The sequence below is a fragment of the Pyxicephalus adspersus genome, chromosome 9 (assembly GCF_032062135.1).
Source record: "Pyxicephalus adspersus chromosome 9, UCB_Pads_2.0, whole genome shotgun sequence".
In the NCBI taxonomy this organism is placed as follows: Eukaryota; Metazoa; Chordata; class Amphibia; order Anura; family Pyxicephalidae; genus Pyxicephalus; species Pyxicephalus adspersus.
Window position 1 is genome coordinate 26,624,946 of NC_092866.1, and position 21,526 is coordinate 26,646,471.

The 21,526-nt window shown below is 38.2% G+C and overlaps 1 protein-coding gene across 1 annotated transcript in view; it reads left to right on the top strand.

Annotated features, from left to right (window-relative positions):
• Positions 1–21,526, top strand: part of LOC140338515 (neurexin-2-like) — a 346,284-nt gene that overhangs the window by 98,580 nt on the left and 226,178 nt on the right. The window contains exon 4 of the mRNA XM_072422758.1: positions 10,132–10,149. Coding sequence (XP_072278859.1) covers positions 10,132–10,149 — 18 coding nt within the window. The remainder of the gene's footprint in view (positions 1–10,131; positions 10,150–21,526) is intronic.

Genomic DNA, 21,526 nt, shown 5'->3' on the forward strand with positions numbered 1-21,526 from the left:
TATTTTCAACTGAGATCAATTTTGAGCCTTTTCTGTATTCTACTTTTTAGGCCTGGCAGAAAATAAGATATAACTATCAGTTAAAAAGTCACTTTTTATTGCTTACCTGAACTTAGACTTTACGCATTTAATAAACAAAAAGTGAGATATGAGTCTTGGGCCAGCTCCGGCCTGAATAATAATATATTTATGGTAGGATGTGGACAAAAGGAACCCATTGACATGTGAAGAAGCCATGGAGCTATACCCCTTTCTAAAAGACAAGCTTTTTGCCATTTCAAAACAAGATCATAAATCCAACCAGAATAAAAAAAATTGAAGTAGATTGGGACAATCCAGTGGATTGACTTTTTGAGAGACCTGAGATGTTGGATGATCTACTTCCCAGATCACTCCCACAAAGAATTGTTAAAATATTTTAATCATGCATGGATCACTATATCTTCTTGTTAGTATAGATTGATAGTATTGAAACTGCTTCATGGGGCATATATTTCACCACAATGGTCATATTTGATGGGATTAGGTGTGTCTCTGGCATGTCCTAAATGTAAAAGTGAGAACGTAGATTTATATCATATGCTTTGGAACTGGCACAAAATTTGGGGAATTCAAATTGGTAAATTATCTACCCTTGACACCAGCTTGGGTAATATTTGGGCAGTTGGATATACAGGATATGTGGATAACTTGGGGCTGTAAAATGTTATCATTAATTTCTTTGGTGGGGAAAAAATCAATTTTACAAAAGTGGATTTTACCAGATCCTCCCTCTTTGCATCATTTTTCGGAAAAGCTTAGATTTTTAGGGATTTTATGGATTGGTGAGAGGCTTCACTGGAGAAAGAGAAACGCATTGAGCACTTCTTTGCAATATGGAAGTCGTGTTTAGATTTTACCAACTCACTTGAAAGAAAACATGAAATGATCACCTAATGGTATATAATTAGGACAACTGCTCATGATCCTCCTATAACAATACAATGTGGTGGAGTAGACAATAATAATGATGTGAATGGGAAGTTGGAGCCCTCCCCTTTATATGAATAAGAGAATTTATTGTTAAGTCTGAATGTTTTTTTTTTGGTATTGACAAATTCTATAATAAAATACACACATCAAAAAAACACATCTATTATGTCCATAATGGCACCCACTCCTTTGCCATTGCTTACACATTGACCATGACTTTTCATCACTTGCAATGTTGAATGTGCAAAGCTGTGAGCTACAATACTGTGGAAATCATTAATTCTCATTGCACTCTTAGTGAACATATCACTGGTGGCAACAATAGTGTAACATTGTCCTCAACATTCTGCTTTTTGCTGTGATGTTGGAAAACTAGTTTAGGGTTCTGGAGCTGTCAGCAAAGAGATGGGAGGGGTCCCTCGTCACCTGGTCCATGTCCAGCCTGAGCACAGGTGTACTATATATCCTAACAGGTCTAGAGACCATGGAGCCTTGTATTCAGTAGGTAGCTGAAGGCTGCAGGAGGAAAGATTACATAGGACCATCAAGTAAGATAGCAAGGAGACAGACAGCTAATGTTTATTTTGATATTGTCTTTGTTTTGGGCAACTTAAAAATAAAGAAAAGGCAGATAACTGAAATTGCACTCCACCCGCTTGACTGTTTTACTGGCCCCTCCCTTGCAGGTCCCCACATGAGCACCTTAGGCAACTCACAACTGAATAAACCTACATGTTTCCCTTTCTCATGTTAATCACAGTATGCATTTTAATAATTTACTTAGATATAAAGAAATATTGCAATATAGGAAGGCTAGGAAGGATTTCCCTTTGGCACCTTGTTTTGTTCCTGTCTGTCTGTCACCTGCTTCAGCGTGCACGGGGCCCCAACCTGGCAGTTGCCCGCAGCGCAACATCCTCACCTCTAGAAGCTCTGGTGAAGACCGAGCAGCTGCTTAGACGTCTGTGCCAACCGAGCTGGTGACACAGAGGGTCCACCGTCTTGCCCCGCAGTACTGTGACAGCCCAGTCTGTTGTTTCCAGTCTATTCCCTTGTGCTGTTCCAGTGTTTCTCTCTGTGGATATTTCAGTGGCACCTGTGCCTCCTGTTGCTTCCAGTGTCTCCTGTGTTCCTTGTGTCTGCAGTGGCCCCTATGTCACTGGCCTTTGATTCCCGGGATCCCTGATATTTGACCCCTAAGCTTGTAAACTGACCTTTCTTGCTTGCTGCCTGTCCTGACCCCAGATTTCTTTGATGATTCTTCCGCTTAGTGATTTGGTACCGTATATCTTCCTGTCCACCCTGGTGTGCCCAAGGACCGTGAGCATCCTCACCACTAGAGGCGCTGAAAAAGACCTGGTTGCCGCTTAGACTTTCACAACACTTTTGTGCAAGTCATAGCGCCCCCTAGTGGCCCTTTCTCCCCTTAGCATGACACCATAAAGCAACTGCAGGGAATACCAACCTGTCAGCAAAAAATGCTCATTCGGAAGCACTGAAAAGGAGTATAACTTACTCCCAGTATCTTCTAATAAAAGGAAATTGTACAAACAATCCAGACTTTGAAAATCAAGCAAAGGACTTACAATTAAGATTGATAGAGAGAGGATATAGTAAAATGTGATTGAAAAGAACATATCGGAAAGTGAAAGGTATAGATAAATTAAAAATGTTGTTTCAACAAAAAGAACCAAAACATAGTAGTAAACAGAGGTAGAAACCCCATAATTATGCAATATTCTAGACATTACAAAGAAATAAGATATATTTGCAAGAAATATTGGCCAATACTCCAAAATGATTCTCAAATTAGGAAATTTATTGGAGAGAGACCAAAAATTACCTATGGTAGAGCTTTGTCCATAAAGGATAAATTTGTAACCAGCCATTTTAAAGAGGAATTACCAAATTAACCCTGAAAAGAAAATAGGTACCTATAAGTGTGTGGTAGATGTACGGAATGTAGATAGATATATAGGGAGGATGAACCAGGCTTTAAATTACCCAAAGAGTTAAGTTAAAGAACTGCATTCATGAAACATGCGAAATAATGGGAGTGGTTTATCTGGCAATATGCAATTGTGGCTGCTACTACTGTACGTATGTAAGACAAAAAGGATGTTAAAAAAACAAATTTACCAACATATAAAAAAATTGGAAATGGCATGATCACTACATCATTGAGTCAGCACATGGGACTAAAGCACAACTTCAATTTGAATAATTTAAAATTTAGGGGTTTTGGAACAAGTACAAAGTAATTTTAGAGGTGGAGATATATAAAAAGTTTTATTACAAAGAGTAAGTAAGTAGATCTTTAACCAATGACATATTCAGGACTAAATGAGATGATCACTTTCAGGGTATTTTTGGAGGAAGGCAAAAGAGAGAGGATGTAGGAAAATATGTGAAAACAAGTTTTTATGTGAATATATACATTATATATACAAATAAATGTGAAATGATTATTATTTTGTGATATGAGTTATTACCATATTGATTTTCTTTGAATAAATGTGGGATTCTAATGTCGCCAAAGGTTGAGAAATGGCATGTAATAGATGTTTAAATGCCTATGTAAGATAGTGTTATATATGGAGATAGATCTATATTCTAGAGAGAGTAATCAATTGGTATTGGTATAATTGGTTAGTGCAAGAATAACATCTTTATAAAGTGAACCAGGACTTAACCAAGTGGACTTAGATCTATACTTTTAACTTCATAAGGAGTTAATAAGGAATTAGGACTGGTATAGTTGATTACACTGGTCAACAAACATTTTCTTGCCAAACAGATTAAAGTAATTTTAGGTTATTTTTGATGTACAGATTCCAAATATGGTATTGGTTTAGCTAGATTGACTCTAGTTTTTGAAATAATTACCTCAATAATAACCTCATAGAAAACTAATGAAGAATGTAAATTAAGCAAAATAAACTAGATATGCCACTGTATACAAAATTAAATTTTTAAATACGTAATGTCAGTATATTCTATATTCAGTATATTTACATAACTAATCACAAAGTAATCACAAGTAATTGAAAAACTGTTTGTATTATTTCATTTTATGCTGCTGATCAGGACAATCACATTGAAGGATCCAGCAGTAGTCTGCTGGTATGTGTCTATCCCATCTACCCTGATACCTTTCTTCAGTCACCTTTTTATCTTGATGGAACCTCCCCCCTTGTTTCTCACTGAAATCGCCAAGGTTTTCTGGAAATGTTTGCAAATGGCTATGGAGATAGTCTACCTTTATGCTCAAAGTAGCACCCAAATTTTTTAAAGTTTAAGAGCATGTTTTGTACCAGTTCTTCATAATTTTGTGCTTTATGGTTACCCAAGAAGTTCTTGACAACCATGACATAGTTGTGCCAGGCAAAAGCTTCAGTATCAGTCATGTAACTTGTGAAATTTGAATCATTTATCAGTTTCCGAGTCTGGGGTCCATCAAAGATTGATTTTTCAGTATTCTATCCAGGGAAAAAATCTACAAATTATTTGAAGCAATCACCATCTTTCTTCAGAGCTCTTACAAGTAGCTTTATTAATCCCAACTTTTTGTGTAGTGGAGGGAGAATGATTTTTTCTTTGTCAACCATTGGCTCGTTAATGATGTTCGCTGCACCTTTTTTCATGTTTTCCCCTGGAGGCCATGTCACTTTTTTCCAGTGATCCTGCTTTGCTCTACTATCCCGCAAGCAGATGGAACATGAGTACTTTGTGTATCCACTTTGCTGTCCATGTAGGAAGCTCACCATTTTTAAATCAACACATATGGACCATTGGTGTTCATGATAGAAAAGCTTTTGTAAGACTGTTTTGATATTTTCATATTCTTCTTGAAGTTTTGTTGCGTGACTAATTAGAATTAATGCCAGATTTCAAACTTCCAGTGGAACAGTCTATGAAAAGCCGCCAGTCTTCTGCTCAGTATTCTGGTACTCCCATATGGGCTAGTAGTCCAGGAATGTTTCCACAGCACAAAAAGTCTCAATCTTTACTGAAATATGGTAGGAGTGTCACCTCTCTTGTCCTATAAACTGTTATTTTAACTTCCGGTCTCAGACAGCTTTTTTTCTTTTAGCTTAGGTGCTAAAAGTTCAGATGCTTGTTTTGACATACTTGGGGCATGTATTAAATCATTGAGCTCTTCTTGGGAGAACTACTGGTTTGATGAAACACTTCCTTCATGTTCACTTGCACTGCTAACTCTTGAAATACACTCCAAACCCTGTATATCCTCCATGTCAGATACAGGAATATCATGGAGTGTACAGAACACTGGTATGGGAACATTAGCACCATGTGGCACAGGTCGTCTTGCTAATTCCAAATCAGGGTACTCCCACTTGTTTTTCTTCTAACTGTCACACTTACCTCTTCCTCACTAAAGCGCAGACACCTCTCTCCTGCGCATGCTGGCAGTTCTGACACTGGGTGTGCCTCTGTTTCCAAGCTTTATCAATTCCGTCCAATCCGCTGGCAATCAGAAAATAGCCTCTTGACCAGCCCTGGCTGTTTAGCTAGCTCACACACTGCACTCCTGTGTTCGGGCAACGTGTCTCCATTGTGCCAAGCCCCTAGTTCTGTTGAGCTAGTTCCTGTTCACCTGGTGCTTAATTCAGTGTTTCCTCTGTCCAGCTCCTGTGTTAACCCCTCGTTGTCCAGTCTGTTGTTTCCCTGCCAACCTCCCTGTGCTGTTCCAGTGTTCCTGTCTGTCTGTGGATATGCCCGAGTCACCTGTGCTCCCTGTTGCTTCCAGTGTCCCCTGTGACCACAGTGGCCACTGTCACTAGTGTCTGTCGCCTGGATCTCTGGCAGTTGACCCCTGGGGTTTGACCTGGCCTCTCTTTCCTGCTGCCTGCTTCGACCCTGACCTTCCTCAACTATCCTTCTGCTTTGTCATTTGTTACCATGTTTTGCCCACCTTGGTATGCCCAAGGACCACAACCTGGCAGTAACCAGCGGTGCAACATCCTCATCATCAGAGGCTCCAGAGAAGACCTGGTTACTGCTTAGACTCTTTACCTTGGTCCTTCTCAGGGCTTCACACCACCTCCGTGCAAGCTGTAGCGGCCCCCTAGTGACCTTGTCTCCCTGAGTGTGACAGTTTGCATGAACCATGCCTACTCCCTTCCAGACCTCAGCAGATTTCAACCACTCATTTGCCCAGAGGCTTGACACCAAGGAACCTACCCAAATCCAGGTGCTTCGCCAGCTTCATGCACTTACAGCTCGCCTGGATCAACTGGTTTCTCCCAGTGCACCTGCCGTATCGCCAGCCCAGGTCCAGCCTAGCGCCATCACAGTGACCTCTGCACTAAACTTGCTTCCTCCACAGTTATTCTCTGGGGACCCTAAGACCTATCATGGCTTCATCAACCAATGCGACATCCATTTTGGTTGGCATAACTTCCCCACTGACCGGGCTAAAGTGGCATATTTAAAGCTCTGGGAAAAGAAGGATCCAGTTACCAGTAATATTGAAGCTGTTTGATGAAGATGTTTGATGAACCCCTGCACGCCTCCTCAGCAGCAGTGTGCTCCTGCGTCTCTGCCAATGGTCGCTTACTGTGGGTCAGTATGCAGAACAGTTTTGTACCTTGACAGCTGAACTCGCCTGGAACAATGAGGCGCTCCACGCTACCTTCTGGCAAGGCCTTTCTGAACACGTGAAGGATGAGTTGGATGGTCGGGAGATTCCCTTGTCTCCGAATGATCTGATCTCCTTGACCATCCAGATAGACATTCGCTTCCGAAGAGCATTTCTAGGAGAAACCTTGCCCACACAAAGCCTTTGTCCCACAACTGGCACCATCCTTTTAGCGGCCTCTGCAAATTCCAGCCTCCCCTGTTCCCCGTCTCTAAAGAACCTATGCAGCTAGGCCGATCAAGACTATCTCAAGAGGAGAGGATCCGGCGCCTCTCATCTGGTCTTTGCCTTTACTGAGGACAGAAGGGACACATTATCAAATCTTGCCCACAGAGGCTAGGAAACTTCAGTACCTAGCATGCTCTGAGTGGGCATGCTAGGTCACTCTTCTCTCCCCTTTAGTTAGCGACCCTCCATAGCCATCCAGCTTCACCCCAACAACTCCACACTTGCCCTTGAGACCTTCATTGACTCTGGAGCAGCTGGAAATTTCATTTCAGCCACCCTTCTGAAGAAATGTGCTTGGCCTATGGAGCCATTATCACAGCCTCTGCGAATCTTTGCGGTTGATGGTACCCTCCTGTCATGTGGATTTATTTGCTTTCAGACTTCACCCATCGAAATGACCATTGGTGTGCTACATCATTAAGACTTATAAATATAACTTTTCTTGTGCTTCCTCAGGCCACCTCTGCAGTCACTGTGGGCCTCCCGTGGCTTCAACAACACTCCCATGGCTTCAATATACACATGTTTACACATTTATAAGTGATGCAGAAGTGATGAAGTTTTTTAGATATAAGGAAAATTATACATCCCCCCCTAAGATTTGTATAAAACACTGATAAGTGGTGTGCCTTTCCTCACAAAGATCACTTCTTTTGGTGAAGACTAAGGGTGATTAAGAGTCATCTAATTCAAATAATTGTTTATTATAATGAATCTCCCTTAAAGAGGAACTAAACTCAAAAACGGCCAAAACTATAAAACTTACACTTACTTTCAATCCTGCAGCGCAGTCGATCGGTCCGGACGTCTCCTCAATTGTGTCCCGCGTCATCCTAGTATCCATCTTTGTGCCGGCGCTCCGGGCACCACCATCTTCTCTTCTTCCTGGTTCTTCTTACTATGTCATCCGACTCAAGCGCGAGTTTGGGTGGCGTAGTAGTAAAAAGTTTTTTTCCCCTTTTGACAAAAGGGCTCTTTTTGCACATGCCCGAGCAACCGAGGCTTTGAGCTCCCATTCATTCTTAGGTGGCGGTGCTGCACCCTTTTTTTTATTTAAAAAAAAAGGTGATTCACTTAAAAAAAAACAAATACACAGAATTTTTACTTACTATAAAAGGGTTGTCTACCCTTTTATGTAAAGTGAAAATTCTGAATTTAGGTATGCTTTAAGTTTTCCTCTTTGTAAAATTATGGAGAAATATGGGTAAGTAGCATTTCTGAATTCAAGTGAATGTTGGGTTGGAGAAAAAATTTGTAAATGTATGAATTAAAGATAAACATTAATCAAATTATATATTTCCCTTAGAATAAATTGGTGAAAAAAACCCTTTGATCTGTTCTTCTGATGATATTATCATTAGGACAAGTTGGTCATTTTTTAATAAAAGAGTTAGGAATTAAGAATAAAAAAAAGTTATGCAAGTTTTATAAAAAAGTGTTTAAATGTATTTGTATAAATAATATGTACTGGAAAAATCCCCATGTGAAAGAATTTTCTATGCTTACACTTATAGTTTAAACCAACATTTTTTCCTGTATTGAAGACTATATAAGTACATTTATTTCTGCATTAGCCTTCCAGTATCAATATAAATGCATGTTTTGGGGGTGTTTCCTCAAGTAAATTCAAAGTATAGGTGTGGCAATCAGTCTTTCTGAGGCTGCAGAGCCCTGTGAAAAAAAAAAAAAAAAAAAGTGCAGAAACCAATCATAAATTGACTTATTGGTAAATACTTATTACTCTATAAAACTTTTTGTATTAGGATTAAAACATTGTACTTTTTAGACTGGGCACACTGATGATAAAAAAACAAAAAACAAACAAATTAGACTTAAATTCTATTACGGTGTTTCTTTTCTGATTTTCTTTTCATGCAGGTGATTGAATATTTTATTGTGAATGTGATCATACATTTCCACCATTTCCAATTCATTTAGCATTTCACTATTACTAGCATTTTATATCTTGCATTTTTTGCATTTTAAATCTTACATTTTAGCACTTTCTTCTATAGTCTTTCTCTGCTTTGCTACATCTCAATCATTTTCACAATCCTCCCTCCCCCTTGCTGGTCCTTTGTGACTGTCACTAGCAGTGACACTGACTCAGCCTGAGGTCCATTCGTCTATTCATATCCATGGAGTACACCCTCCTCTGGGGAGCTCAGCTGGCTGGATGCACATTAGCCTGGAGTTGTAGTACTCCGGGGGCAAGGAGAAGGATGAAGGACACACAACAAGATACAGGGAGAAAGAGCACTGGGACCAGAGCACAGTTAGAAAAAAGCTGAGATGAAAACTACTTAGGAAAGGGAATGACTAACAGCAAAAAGGATATATATATATATATATATATATATATATATAAAAAAAAATAAAAATATAAATATATATTAGATTAAATTACCTAACATTAAAGTTTAGTGATCTGCATGTAATGTGTAGGGTTCTCTACAACAACAAAAAAACAACAAAAGTAACAAAGGTCTTGATTTAAAGCTCTCCAAGGCTGCAGAGGATACACTCATATGTCAATCACACTCATTGGTGATTCTGCGAACCTGGAATAGATTTCCTAAAAGTCATCTGCTATTATTTAGCAAATGTTTTCAATCCTGGACCAGATTCATTCCAGGTTTGCTGCATCACCCAGCTTCACTAATGAAAGTGTATCCTCTTCAGCCTCCAGAACTTTAATAAATCAGGCCAATAGTGTTTTGACATAGCACGAAACTTGAGTAGATCAAACCTGTTTTTTCTTTCCAAGTTAGAGATGAAGAATCGATACACACACACATCCTTAGGGATTCTGTTAGTGTTTTGCCCTGTTGGATTAATAACAATTGATAACAGCTGATGCTGCTGTTGTTTTAATCACGGTCCCTGCAGCTGTTTGGCCTCCCCCTATCCTCTCTAAAGAACAACACTTTTTGGCAGTGAGCTGAACAGCTTGTCCACACAAAACAATCACTAACAATATAGATAAACTTGCAGGTATTTCATGATGATCTACAGAAGGGCAGCATAGCAAAGGAGTGTCTTTCCTCATATCTTCTCCTCATTTGAACAAAATTGAGCCATTTAGCTTATGTGATGTAAACATAGCTTTGCTAAAATTCTCAGAAAATTAAAATTGTTTTGCCTTATTGCATGTCCTACCTTTATCTGTGTATCTGTTTATATATATTTGCCCCATCCTTTGTTTGTAATATCCTCTTACATGTTTTAGTAACTGACATTCCTTTTTCTTATCTCCTATTCACAAACAGAGGATCGTGTAATCGAAGGTGAGTAGCTGCTTGTTTAAAATATACCATTTGGTACTGCCTGTTTTATTAATGTAATATGAGATTTGTAAGGCATCTAGAAGGAAAAGGATTAGGCGTTGCTATGTACATTTTTCATTTTGCAATACTAATGTTTTTACTAATGTTCAGTTTTCTCTAACCAGGCACTTTTTCTTCTAGAACCCCTTCTCTCCTGTTTGAGGTCCCTTCCCTTTACTATTTTGCTTTCCTTGTCACCTGACTCATCTGAACATAATAATGAGCAAGCATTATGCAAATTATGTTAATTAGACTTTAATGGGAAAACACAGGAATGGAAATCAGGAGAGATTTAGGAAAGGGGATGAAAGAAGGAGGGAAGAATGTGTTATAAAATGAGAGGCAGCTAAAAAGATTTGATTATTAAAGAAAACCGAATGTTAGGAGCCTCTATCAGGCTGCATTGTAGATGCTGTAGTAATAAGAAAAAGAATATGGAAAATAAGCACAGACTGAGAAACTCCATTTTCAGTTAAGCCTTTAGTTTTTCAGAGTACAGTTTCTCAGTAGTTTTTACTTTTTTTGTTAGAGTTCTACACACTTGAAATGAATAGTATAGTTGTAAGAGTGCATCTACCATTCAAATATTTGTATTGTTGTATATTCTATTTTTGGCCCTTTTCTATGATACATTGAAACACCAGTCGGGCATGTTAAATCTCCTCTGAGACAAGTGGTGCATGGCTGGCAAAGGAACAAACTAGAAAGAGATATTCACAGCAACACAGCTCAGTGATGGAATTAATTATCATTAGGGCCCTGTTCCCACTATGTGTGGTGCAGCTTTGTTTACAGCCATGTTTCACATAGTTCACAAAGTTAACAGACATTGCAGAGAGAGCAATGTCTGAGGTTTCCACTTATGCAATGCACAGCATTTTCTCAGTGCACTGCTGGCACACATTTCTGTTCAGTTTTGTGTGCATTTGTGCCCCATTTAGTAATGATTGGGTTCAGCACCACAACAAATAGCCATGCAGGTGTCTGTGCCTTGCCGTGCATTGCAGTATAATGAACTACAACACTTTTTTATATCAGGAAAAAGTTTCAGGGCTCCAGTAACAGGGTTCCTCAAATAGTAAATTCCATTGTACTTAGGCAGCCTATTTATTTGAATGGACTTCCTATCATACCACCACTTTAATGTACTATTTTCTGTAACATGGTAGTTCATTACATTGAATGCCACTGTAGGAGATCAACATACATGAAACTTGTTACTGCACTTTGTGGTAACATGCGAATGGTACTCAATACCACAGAGCAGCAGTATAAACATGGCCTAAGGCTGGTTAAATTACACAGTATAAGGTGCCCAATTTTCTTATATTGTAATAGCAACATAGGAAAATTATTATTTCCAATTATACACAAGCTTTTTTTCCCATAGCTGCATAAAAAAGCAATTAATTCCTGTTATATGCAGGCAATATTTTTATTGTAATGTTCAAATTATCCTGTGTTCTCCAGACCATTAGAGGGGAACAGAACAGAAACATTGATTTAGACTGCCCCTATGCAGTTCAGAGAGCCATTTAACCTTTTCCCACAATATTAGTTATAAAGTTATGTATAAAGTTATAAATATAACTAATGTCTGCATCTGAATACTTTGACATGTGATTTTTTTTCTGATCAGTTTTATAGTCAAGGTTTTTAAAATGTGAGATTTTAAAATGGTGTCAACTACAGTTTGGTAGTAGTTTCAGGATATTGACCCAGTTATACTTTTTCACTCAGTATCACGAGTGTTATTGACAATTGTCTATGTTGCTGTATACCTGCATTTGTTACGGTGCATTATTTATGTATATTTAAGAATGTAACTACTATCTTTTTTTAAGGTTTATTATGTTGAAAAACATGTAAAACACCAGAAAAATGTTTTTAATATATAATACTATTCATTCTCATTAAAAATATGCTTAGTGCTTTTGCTTTATGAAAATCAATCACAGCTAAAATAAAATGCAGGATATTTTTACATACACCTCTAACCATTGGTATTTAAAATGATACATAATGACATTTGGGTGTACTTTATGTCGTTTTGCAGTTAACACTATTTATAGTGCAGCTAAAAAGTACAAAAGTGTAAGGGGACACTATCCACAATATTAAAGTAAATGTGTTTTCATTTCTAATTCATGTATTCTTTACTCTCTATCCTAATTTGGCTACAAAAATTTCCTAGATTTTCACATTTCAAATTGTGTTTCTTTACTTAGTCTTTCTACCCTGGGGTCTCTATTTGCTGTCTCTGTGCTGTGACTTACAGATAAGAGTCAAACAGTCTGTGACTTTCATATGTTCTTCCCTGGACAATAAAGATTGTTATTCATGTCTACACAAGGGAAGAATGCTTTTAAGTTTTGTAAATAGATAGTTGTGTATGTCTCCTCTAAATTCTATTTGAAAACAAATAATATTTAGGAATTTCGCAATCTTATACAGCTGTAAATATTTAATTTGAAGTTAGCTATATTAATAATAGGAATATGCAGCTGTTTGGTCCATTATAGTTGTTACTGTTGTATGTCACAATTTATTTATCATGTATCAACATTATATTTAATCATTTAGTTTTAGGGCTTGTACAGACCTGCAGTAAAACTATGCGGGTGTCTATGGGAGTCTGTCATGCGCAGCTAGGCATCCAGGGTAGTTTTCAGTTTTTTTCAGGCATTTGCAACTACCTGTATAAGGTTTTTTAAAGTCCAACATATATTTAAAAAAAGGCAGTAGGCATTAAAAAACTCCTAAAAACACCTGTACAGCCGGTTGCAATTGCATGTTTCCGATTCAAGTCTATGGGGCGGCAGTGGTGGCACACCGCCTTTGGACACTGCATTGAGCGACCAGAAAAAGCACATGAAAATACTGCGACCACCTACCCCCTGTCAAATGAAGGATAATAAATGAACCTATTTGGTCCCATGTTACCTGTTTTTTGCAAGTTCTTTTTGAGTGCTAAAATGTTTGAACAATCTTCAGGTCTGAGCAAGCCCTTAGAGATGTAGATAACTAATAAGCAACTTAATAAATGCTAGTCATGCCTGCTGTATGCTCACTACACTAATAAGAAAACACATAACTTTTGTCACTATGTCGTTTTTAATTTACTGAATATTTTTAATAGCTAATCTTAATTTTAATATCCATAAATGTTTGAACAAAGGTAAATTTTAAAGCAAAAGTCTGGTTGAAAGATAGGGAGTTTTTTATTTTAATTTCAGTTTTGACTTTCTGGGTAAAATAACAGTTATAAACAGTATAATTTCTCTTTTCTTGGGTACAGTAGTGTAACATTTATTGATGTGTCTTCAGGTTCCTCTCTATTACAACACTGAGAAACTGCATGTATTTAGTGAAATAGATTTTCTTTGTAAAATATAATTCTGTATTTCTTAATTACCATCAAGACTCGCATCTGCAGGTACTTATATTATAGCAAGGCCAGGCTTCGTCCAATACAACGCATAGTATAAATCCAATTCCGGTACAAAATACCAGAGACATGCATCCCCAGGAAGCCATATTTCAGGATAGACCAACTTCAACCAGTGCACCATATAAAGCATAATATTTTATTTTATTTTTTCCAGTCTAAACTTTGGCTTCCTAGTTTATTAGAATTACACAATAAAATTGTTTATTTTTGTAGTAGAATTTTTATATAATTCAAAAAAGCTTTCACATGACAACAGATTACAGAAAGGCCCAACATCATCCAGTATTACTCTTATTACACAGTATACTGACATTTATTTCTTTTTCTAAGTTGAAATCTGTTTGTATAAAGACATATGTTTTTAAGTTCAACTTTATTAGAAAACTACATACGAATAATTAGGAGACTTTAATTTGAAAAGTATTGGCAACTCCCTTTCGAAAGTAAAGACACTGCCTTATCCCATTGGATAGCATTAATTAACTACAAAGTTTATATATCATCCACCTTTATTTTTATTATTTTCTACATTGTAGATTAATATTTAGGACATTCAAACTATGAAAGAACACATATGGAAGTATGATATACTAGAGTAGAATATAATAAATTTTTTTTATATTTTAATATATTTTAGACTCTTCAAAGTACCAATCTTTTGATTTGATAACACTTTTGCACACTTCTGGCATTCTCTCAGTCAGATTTATGAATGAAATGATTTTCTAGTAACAGGTATGCCTTGAATTTCTAGCTTTCTCTGTTTGAGATCATCATTTGTGTTGTGTGGAGTTAGAGTTGGTACACAGTTCTACACAATATATGGCCCTATTGAACTACTGGTCAATTCCATATTATGGCAAGAACCACTCAACTAAATGAAGAGAATTGACAGATCATAATTACTTTAAGACATGGGGATAAGTCATTCTGGAATTTCACTAACTTTGAATGTAACCTCAAGTGCAGTTGCAACACCCATCAAACACTATGGTAAAACTGGCCCTATTACCTGATAACCACCCTAGAAAAGAAAGACTAGGGGTTGCTTTTGCTGCAGAAGATAAATTAATTGGAGGTACCAGCCTCATAAACAAAATAGCAGCAAATGAACATCACCTCAGATTGGAGTTTTAAAGGCTTACATTAGGGTTTCACAGAGTTCATGTAGTAGGCACATCTCAGCATTAGCTGTTCATAGAAAAATGCATGAAACAAGCTTTCATGGTCAAATCGCTGCAAATAATCTATTACTGCAGAAAAAGAACAAGAAAATAAATGCCTGGGTCAACAAACACAGGGAATAGGCGTTAGACCACTGGAAATCTGTAGATTGGTCTTATCAGTCCAAATCTGAAATTTGTGGTTACAACCATTATGTCTTTGTGAGGCATAAAAAATAGGAGCAGGAGGTTTCTACGTATGCAGTTCCCACCATAAAGAATGGAGGAGGAGGTATGATGGTGTGGGGGTGCATTTCTGTTGACATTGTTGGTGCTTTATTCAGAATTCAAGGCACACTTAACCAGCAAGTCTGCCAGTGCATTCTGAAGCAACATGCTATCCTATCTGATTTGCTGTTAATGAGACCATCATTTGTTTTTGAACAGGGCAATGACCCCAAACATACCTCCTGGCTATGTAAAGGTTATTTAACCAAGAAAGAGAATGATTTAGTGCTGCGTCAGATGACCTGGCCTCCACATCATCTGACCTAAAAGCAATTGAGATGATTCGTAATGAGTTGGACTGCAGAGTGAAGGCAAAGCAGCCAACAAATGCTCAGCACCTGTAGGAACTCAACTCAAGACTGCTGAAAAAACATTCTAGGTGTTAAGCTGATAGAAAGAATGCCAGGAGTGTGCAAAGCTGTCAACAAAGACAAGGGTGGCTACTTTGAAGAATCTAAAATATAAACATATACTTCTTTCACACTTTTTTTGTTTAAAACATAATTTTTTATGCGTTACTTTATAGTTTGATGTCTTCAATCTTAAATAAAAATAATAAATATAAAAACATTCAAACAAATATTGAATTCTATAGAAACAAACACTGGTAGGGTCCTACAATCACAGCCATGTCCCTCATTTTTTAAACCAAGATAGATCTCCCTATTTTGTGTGGGAAAAATCAAAAGGGAACACATTTACTCACCAACAACATAACCAAAACTTTTTACCAGATTCAGAAAATCAAAAATGGGATAATGTTAGGGATTAAAAATCTCATCCTTTTACTAATGGACAACACTGTCTCAAGGCCAGCAATAAGTGAAAAGTCTTCACATGCACTTGTCCAGAAGTGATTGAAGCTGTCAATCTATGAGTTTCGAGTAAAGAGTGCTCTTCGTCAGGATCTGAGCAATTTAGAGTGATCTATTTGTATGCAGTCTCTCCCTAAGCTTTTTCCACTAATTGACTATTAATCCTCTGTGTGCCTTGAGCTGTAATAAAAGACATGTGTCAGTACCTACACTTCTGTAAGATATTGTGGTGACATTCAGCGACAGACACAGGCAGTCAGCTGGTTTCCAGCAGCCACTCTGCTTTCTGGCACCTTCTGTTGCTGGGTGCATGAGCATGCTCTCTGTAGTCTTTAGCAGCCTCAGTAGGGCACATGCCTGTAAAGGATCTACGCTCCTCTTATTTTTGCAGGATTGCTGACATCTGTAGTCGTTCAGCAATTAGCTGTCTTTGCCTTGTTTTTGTTTACTATGTCTGAGCACTTGAGCAATGACCAGAGTAGTTCCTGGTTCCAATCCTGTCCTGCTATTGGCTGCTAGTCCTATATATACCTTGCTTGTTCCAGGCTTTGGTTTCTAGATCCTCAGCCTTGCTATAGGAGACTTGTTTAGCTATACTCTGCAACATTTAGCCTTTTGGATTCCTGACCTTGGCCTGACCTAGACTATGTTTGTCTGCCCTGAACTATGCCTGGACCTGACTATGCGTGTTGCAGATGGCAACAAGCTATTTACTGAAAAAAAGCCTTTACAAGCAGTGCTAGATCATCATTAAGGCAACCCTAGGCTAGAGCAAGGGGTCTGAGGGATGTTCATGGGGTTCAGCTACAACCTTAATCCTTGAGCAAATCAGAAAAATAGCATAGCTGTTTACAACTGTGTACCTCACTTTACCTCATAAGATAAAATGGGCTTCATAGCAGTTGGCACTTTATGGGAACATACAAGTATAGACCTATTGCAATCTGCAATGTCAGTTAAAGGGCCCCATTCTACTTTTATCTATTTAATGTTGATAAATGTAAAGGTATAAAACTGGAGGGAAAACTTTCATGTATCATATATATATATATATATATATTTATATATAGTGTATAAATGTTTCCCTGTTTTATACAATGTAACACAGTGACAAAGCAATCACCTGTGTTACTAGGCAAAGTGTTATATGGACAATATGTGGGACTGCGGTTTTTCATGCAATATTAAGGTGAAACTAGTAGCAATTTGGTGGCAGAGAATCTCTAGGTTTCCCTTCTGGCTACTTACTTGTGTTCTTGGACTGGTTTGCTGGAAATCATCTGAAAATGCAGGGTGGGGCAGATTCTTAATTCCAAGTCCCATAGGCCTATATAGCACACCTGGTGATAAGCAGTGGTGTCTGTGTGAGCCACTTTCTCTGGGTTTTGCCTGTGAGAGGTCAGAGCCACTGTGCCTGTGAAATGAGAAACACTGGTTTTGTTTTCAATACATTTTTTTCAATTTAAAAAAATATTATAGAAAAACAATACAGTTTAATTCACACAGGGCAATATAAATAAAAAAGAATACAAACAAATTCATACAACAGAACATTGCCATCTGTAGAAACTCCTAAATTAAATATCTTAAATGTAGCAACCTGGTATCAAGATCAAGAGTACTATAATGGTCCAACCATGGTGTCCATACCTTAAAGAAACCAGGTAGTGTATCCCTAGTAACAGCAATCTTCCTTTCCATAATCAAAGTGTCTGTGACCCTTGATAAAATGTCCGCAAAGCTCAACGTAGGTTTCTGCCATGCAGAAACTTGTCTAGTTGCTAGAAATACATATGAATTCAACATGCACACATGTTTGTGCTATTTGGGGACTGGCTTATGTAGTAGGGCTTCCCAAGGATTTTTGTATATAGAAATTTGCAAGACTGTACGAAGGTGATTATACACACATATCCATAGGTGCTTAGCCACAGGACATTCCCACCAAACATGGAGGGAGGTGCCTGTTGCTGCATAACCCCTAAAACACTTGGGAGATTTGCCAGTGAGAAATTTGGTTGACCTAGCCGGGATCATGTACCAATGGAGAATTGTTTTATAGACATTTTCCTGTGCAAGGACATGGTAGAGCATGTAGATACAGCCTTTAGGAGGCTAAAAAACTGTTTTTCAAATATTTAAAACATTTATTGATTAACATACCACATAGAAATATTTTTTGATGAATATATAATGTGTCCTTTTTTGTTTTTTTTTATAATATTAGTAGATTTTGTTTATTTGTTGTTATATTTTGTTTATATGAAATAATTTTTTGATCATGTATTAATATTATAGATCTCCTAAATTGTCCTGAGAAAGCGGATTGTATTCTCCGCGAAATTTGTAGACATGTTGTATAAGCACCTTCTGGTGTTTACACAGGAGATCTTGTATTTTTTGTATGTTTTATTTTTTGGGAAAAGTGTGGATATTTACTTCATATTGAAATAAAAGTTTTTTTAAAAATTTTTACTTTGTAAAATTAGTTGGCCTAAAAAGTCCCCAAAATGTCTCTCTTTATTCTTAATTGATCTTTGTTCATTCCTCGACTGAGGGGATCACACAATCATGGAACTGATCATTCTACTTTAAATTCTCTCTTACTGTTTTCCTCCTGATGAAGTGGACGGTTTCCACAAAACGCATCGAGGAATGAACAAAGATCAATAAGAATAAATTAATTAATTGAAAAATTGTTTTTCAGCCTCCTAAATTCTCTATTTTTTAAATAGTAAAATAAACATATATAGCGCCTTAGGGATGAGGCAAAATTGTGTTGAAAGCACATAGATGGAGTGTATTCAACTATTTAGATCATGAATGTAGATACAGACTGCCAAATCAAATCCTAATCTTCTGCGGATAAAGTGGTTCCTAATTTTGTCTCCCACCTTTACGTAATTTTTGAGGCCTTGCCTTTACCAGTGCTGTATACAGATAGGATTCTGCAAACAGCAAGATTCAAAGGTCATTAAAGAAATTGCCAATAATGGAAAAAAAGAAAACTCAGCAAAAGCTGCCAATGTAGGACATGGGATGGGATGTTACCAGAGAATATAAAGATAAAAGGACATCATCCCCAAACAACATGATGTTGTGTTCTATGTTGGAGGTCTGAACACCTTTAATATTTGAGTTCGCCCGGATGGCTGCTGCTAAAGGTTCCATGGCTAAGATGAACAAAATGAATGATAAGGGACACCCCTGCCTGGTGCCCCTGAGAATTGAAAAAAGTGAAGATTCAAAGACCATATATTTGACTAAAGCGTATGGAGTTGAGTAAATTGCCGACACCAAATTGATAAATATGTCTCCAAAACCCCTATTTGATAAATGTTTTGTCTGGACCACATCAGCTGACATTCCGCCATCTGGAACAGGCGAAGATTAAGTTCAGACTTTTTAGAAAGTGCAGCCCTCGTGGGATCAGGTTTATGTAATTGCACTGCCCTGTGGTAGTCTGCCTCCAACCGATTCTGGAATTGAGAGTGCTCTTTCTTGCGGGCTGAAGCTGTTTGTATCAAATGACCCATCAACACCAATTTGTAGACTTCCCACGACACCACTGGAGAAGATACTGACCCTCTTCATATAGCTTCCAGTTTTTAACCACATAAACTCAACATGTGACAATAAAGAATTTTGTTAGGAGAGCATCTGGCCGACCACTCCGTGCTGTGTGCCATCGCAATATAAAACACTGTTTGTTCTGTCCGGAGATGTCATTTGCAGCAGCCAGGAGAATTAAGATAGCAGCAGTCCCTGCTTCCTTTTAGCCATGCAGCCTGATGGATTTATGGCATCCCTTGTTAGGCTGTGCATAGCTGAAGGGGATTTTAGAAGTGATCAGCTCCTGACTCTGCCCTGCACTGCTATCGGCTGCTGGGACTTTAAAGCCTCTCTGCTCCTAGTCACCCGTGCCTGTTATAGCCTTAGCTGGGTTTATCTGTGCTGGAGTGATTCTTGAGTGGTTTTCTGTTCCTGATCTTTGTCTGTGACCCTGACCCTGCTTCTGCCTTTTCCTTTGTACTTCGTTTGGTGGACTGATCTCTTGTGTTTGACGTCAACTTGTTTTTTGGATTTCCTGGTCATTTCTGTACTGTGTATCTGTGGGCTCCTGGTCAGCTGCCGGCTTATCCCCAGACACCATCTTTTGCGCACAAAGTCCTGGGTTCAACCATGTGCTCGGAGACGCAACCAGTCTCCCGAGGCTGAGCGGGGGCTGCTATAGGTCAAGACTGGCATTAGATTGGGAGACTGGTGTCTGGAGAATACTGGTACTGACCAGGGCCTTACAAGTTGTTTATTGACCAACTCCTGGTGCCAGAGTGTAAGATTAGTGATCTACATGTGATCACCACTGGATCATGGTCAGATCAGGGAACCATTGGGATATGGGCCTTGAGGAGCTGCAGAAGTAAGCAATGAGGTGCCCAGATATAATCAATTTGAGAGGAGGTATCATGGGGAATAAAATGTGTAGTCTTGTGTTAGAGGGTGAAATACCCTCCAAAGGTCCAAAAGGCCCACATCCCTAAACACCTCCAGAATGGTCTCTCGATCCAGCAGAGACGATCCAGTAAATCTATCAAGTTAGGGTTGGGGGCAAAAATTGGAAACCCCACAACAAATCAAAGTGCTCTTTATGTACTGTCTGATCTTGTTAAACATCTTTTGAAAAAATATACCTGAGAAGAGTTGGGTGCATATTAGAACAATAATGTAATCTTAATGTAGTCTTGTAGTGTGCCTTGCCAACTGCGAACTGATTGGTGCAGATAAACAGGATACCTTTATGAAAAGCTATCATTACACCTCCATGTTTAGTGGGTGCAGAGGGAAAATAAACCTGCAGATATTTAGGGTGCAGGAATTTGGGGCATGATAAAGTAGAAAAATGTGTTTCCTGTATACAGAACACGCCAATATCTGAAGCATGAAAATAGTTAAACACCTTGTTTCTTTTCATAGGGGAATTAAGGCTCTGAACATTCAAGGACAGCAGTTTCAAAGCCATAATTCTGCCAGAAAAGTCAGAAAAGTACACACAGCATAGAATTGTCTATAGACCTTCGGAACATGTAGGGCAAACACATAAAAAACAAAATTACAAAAAAAAAACAATGAACAAAATAAAACAAAGTAGGGAACCCTCTTCAGGGAAACCCTGAAAAGACCTGAATTTACATCCAGTAGAAAATTAAAGAACAAAGCACCACCCTCGCACTGACAGCGAGAAGGCGACATTCTCATGGGGGAACATGTGTCATTCAATGGGTTACACGGACACTGTGCTTAAAGAGACCTCCTAGAAATGGCTAACACTTGGGCCAAATAGAACAAGACTTGCTCAGAGTCTTGAAGTTCTTGCCTGGATCTAGACTCATGTCCCTCGTGTGCAGGTGGAGGATCTAACTTTGGGAGGCTCATGTGATAAATACCGGGTTAGTTTGCCTAATTTTATGAGCATATTATCAACAGTCATTATTGCTTTCTCAAATACTGGGATCTGGTTTGTGTATCTATATGCATCATAACTGCCTTTGGTAACTGAGCCCCATCTTTGTTGAAGGTTTGCTCCATCCCATTATATATGAGAAAGGTATATATGTGTGTAT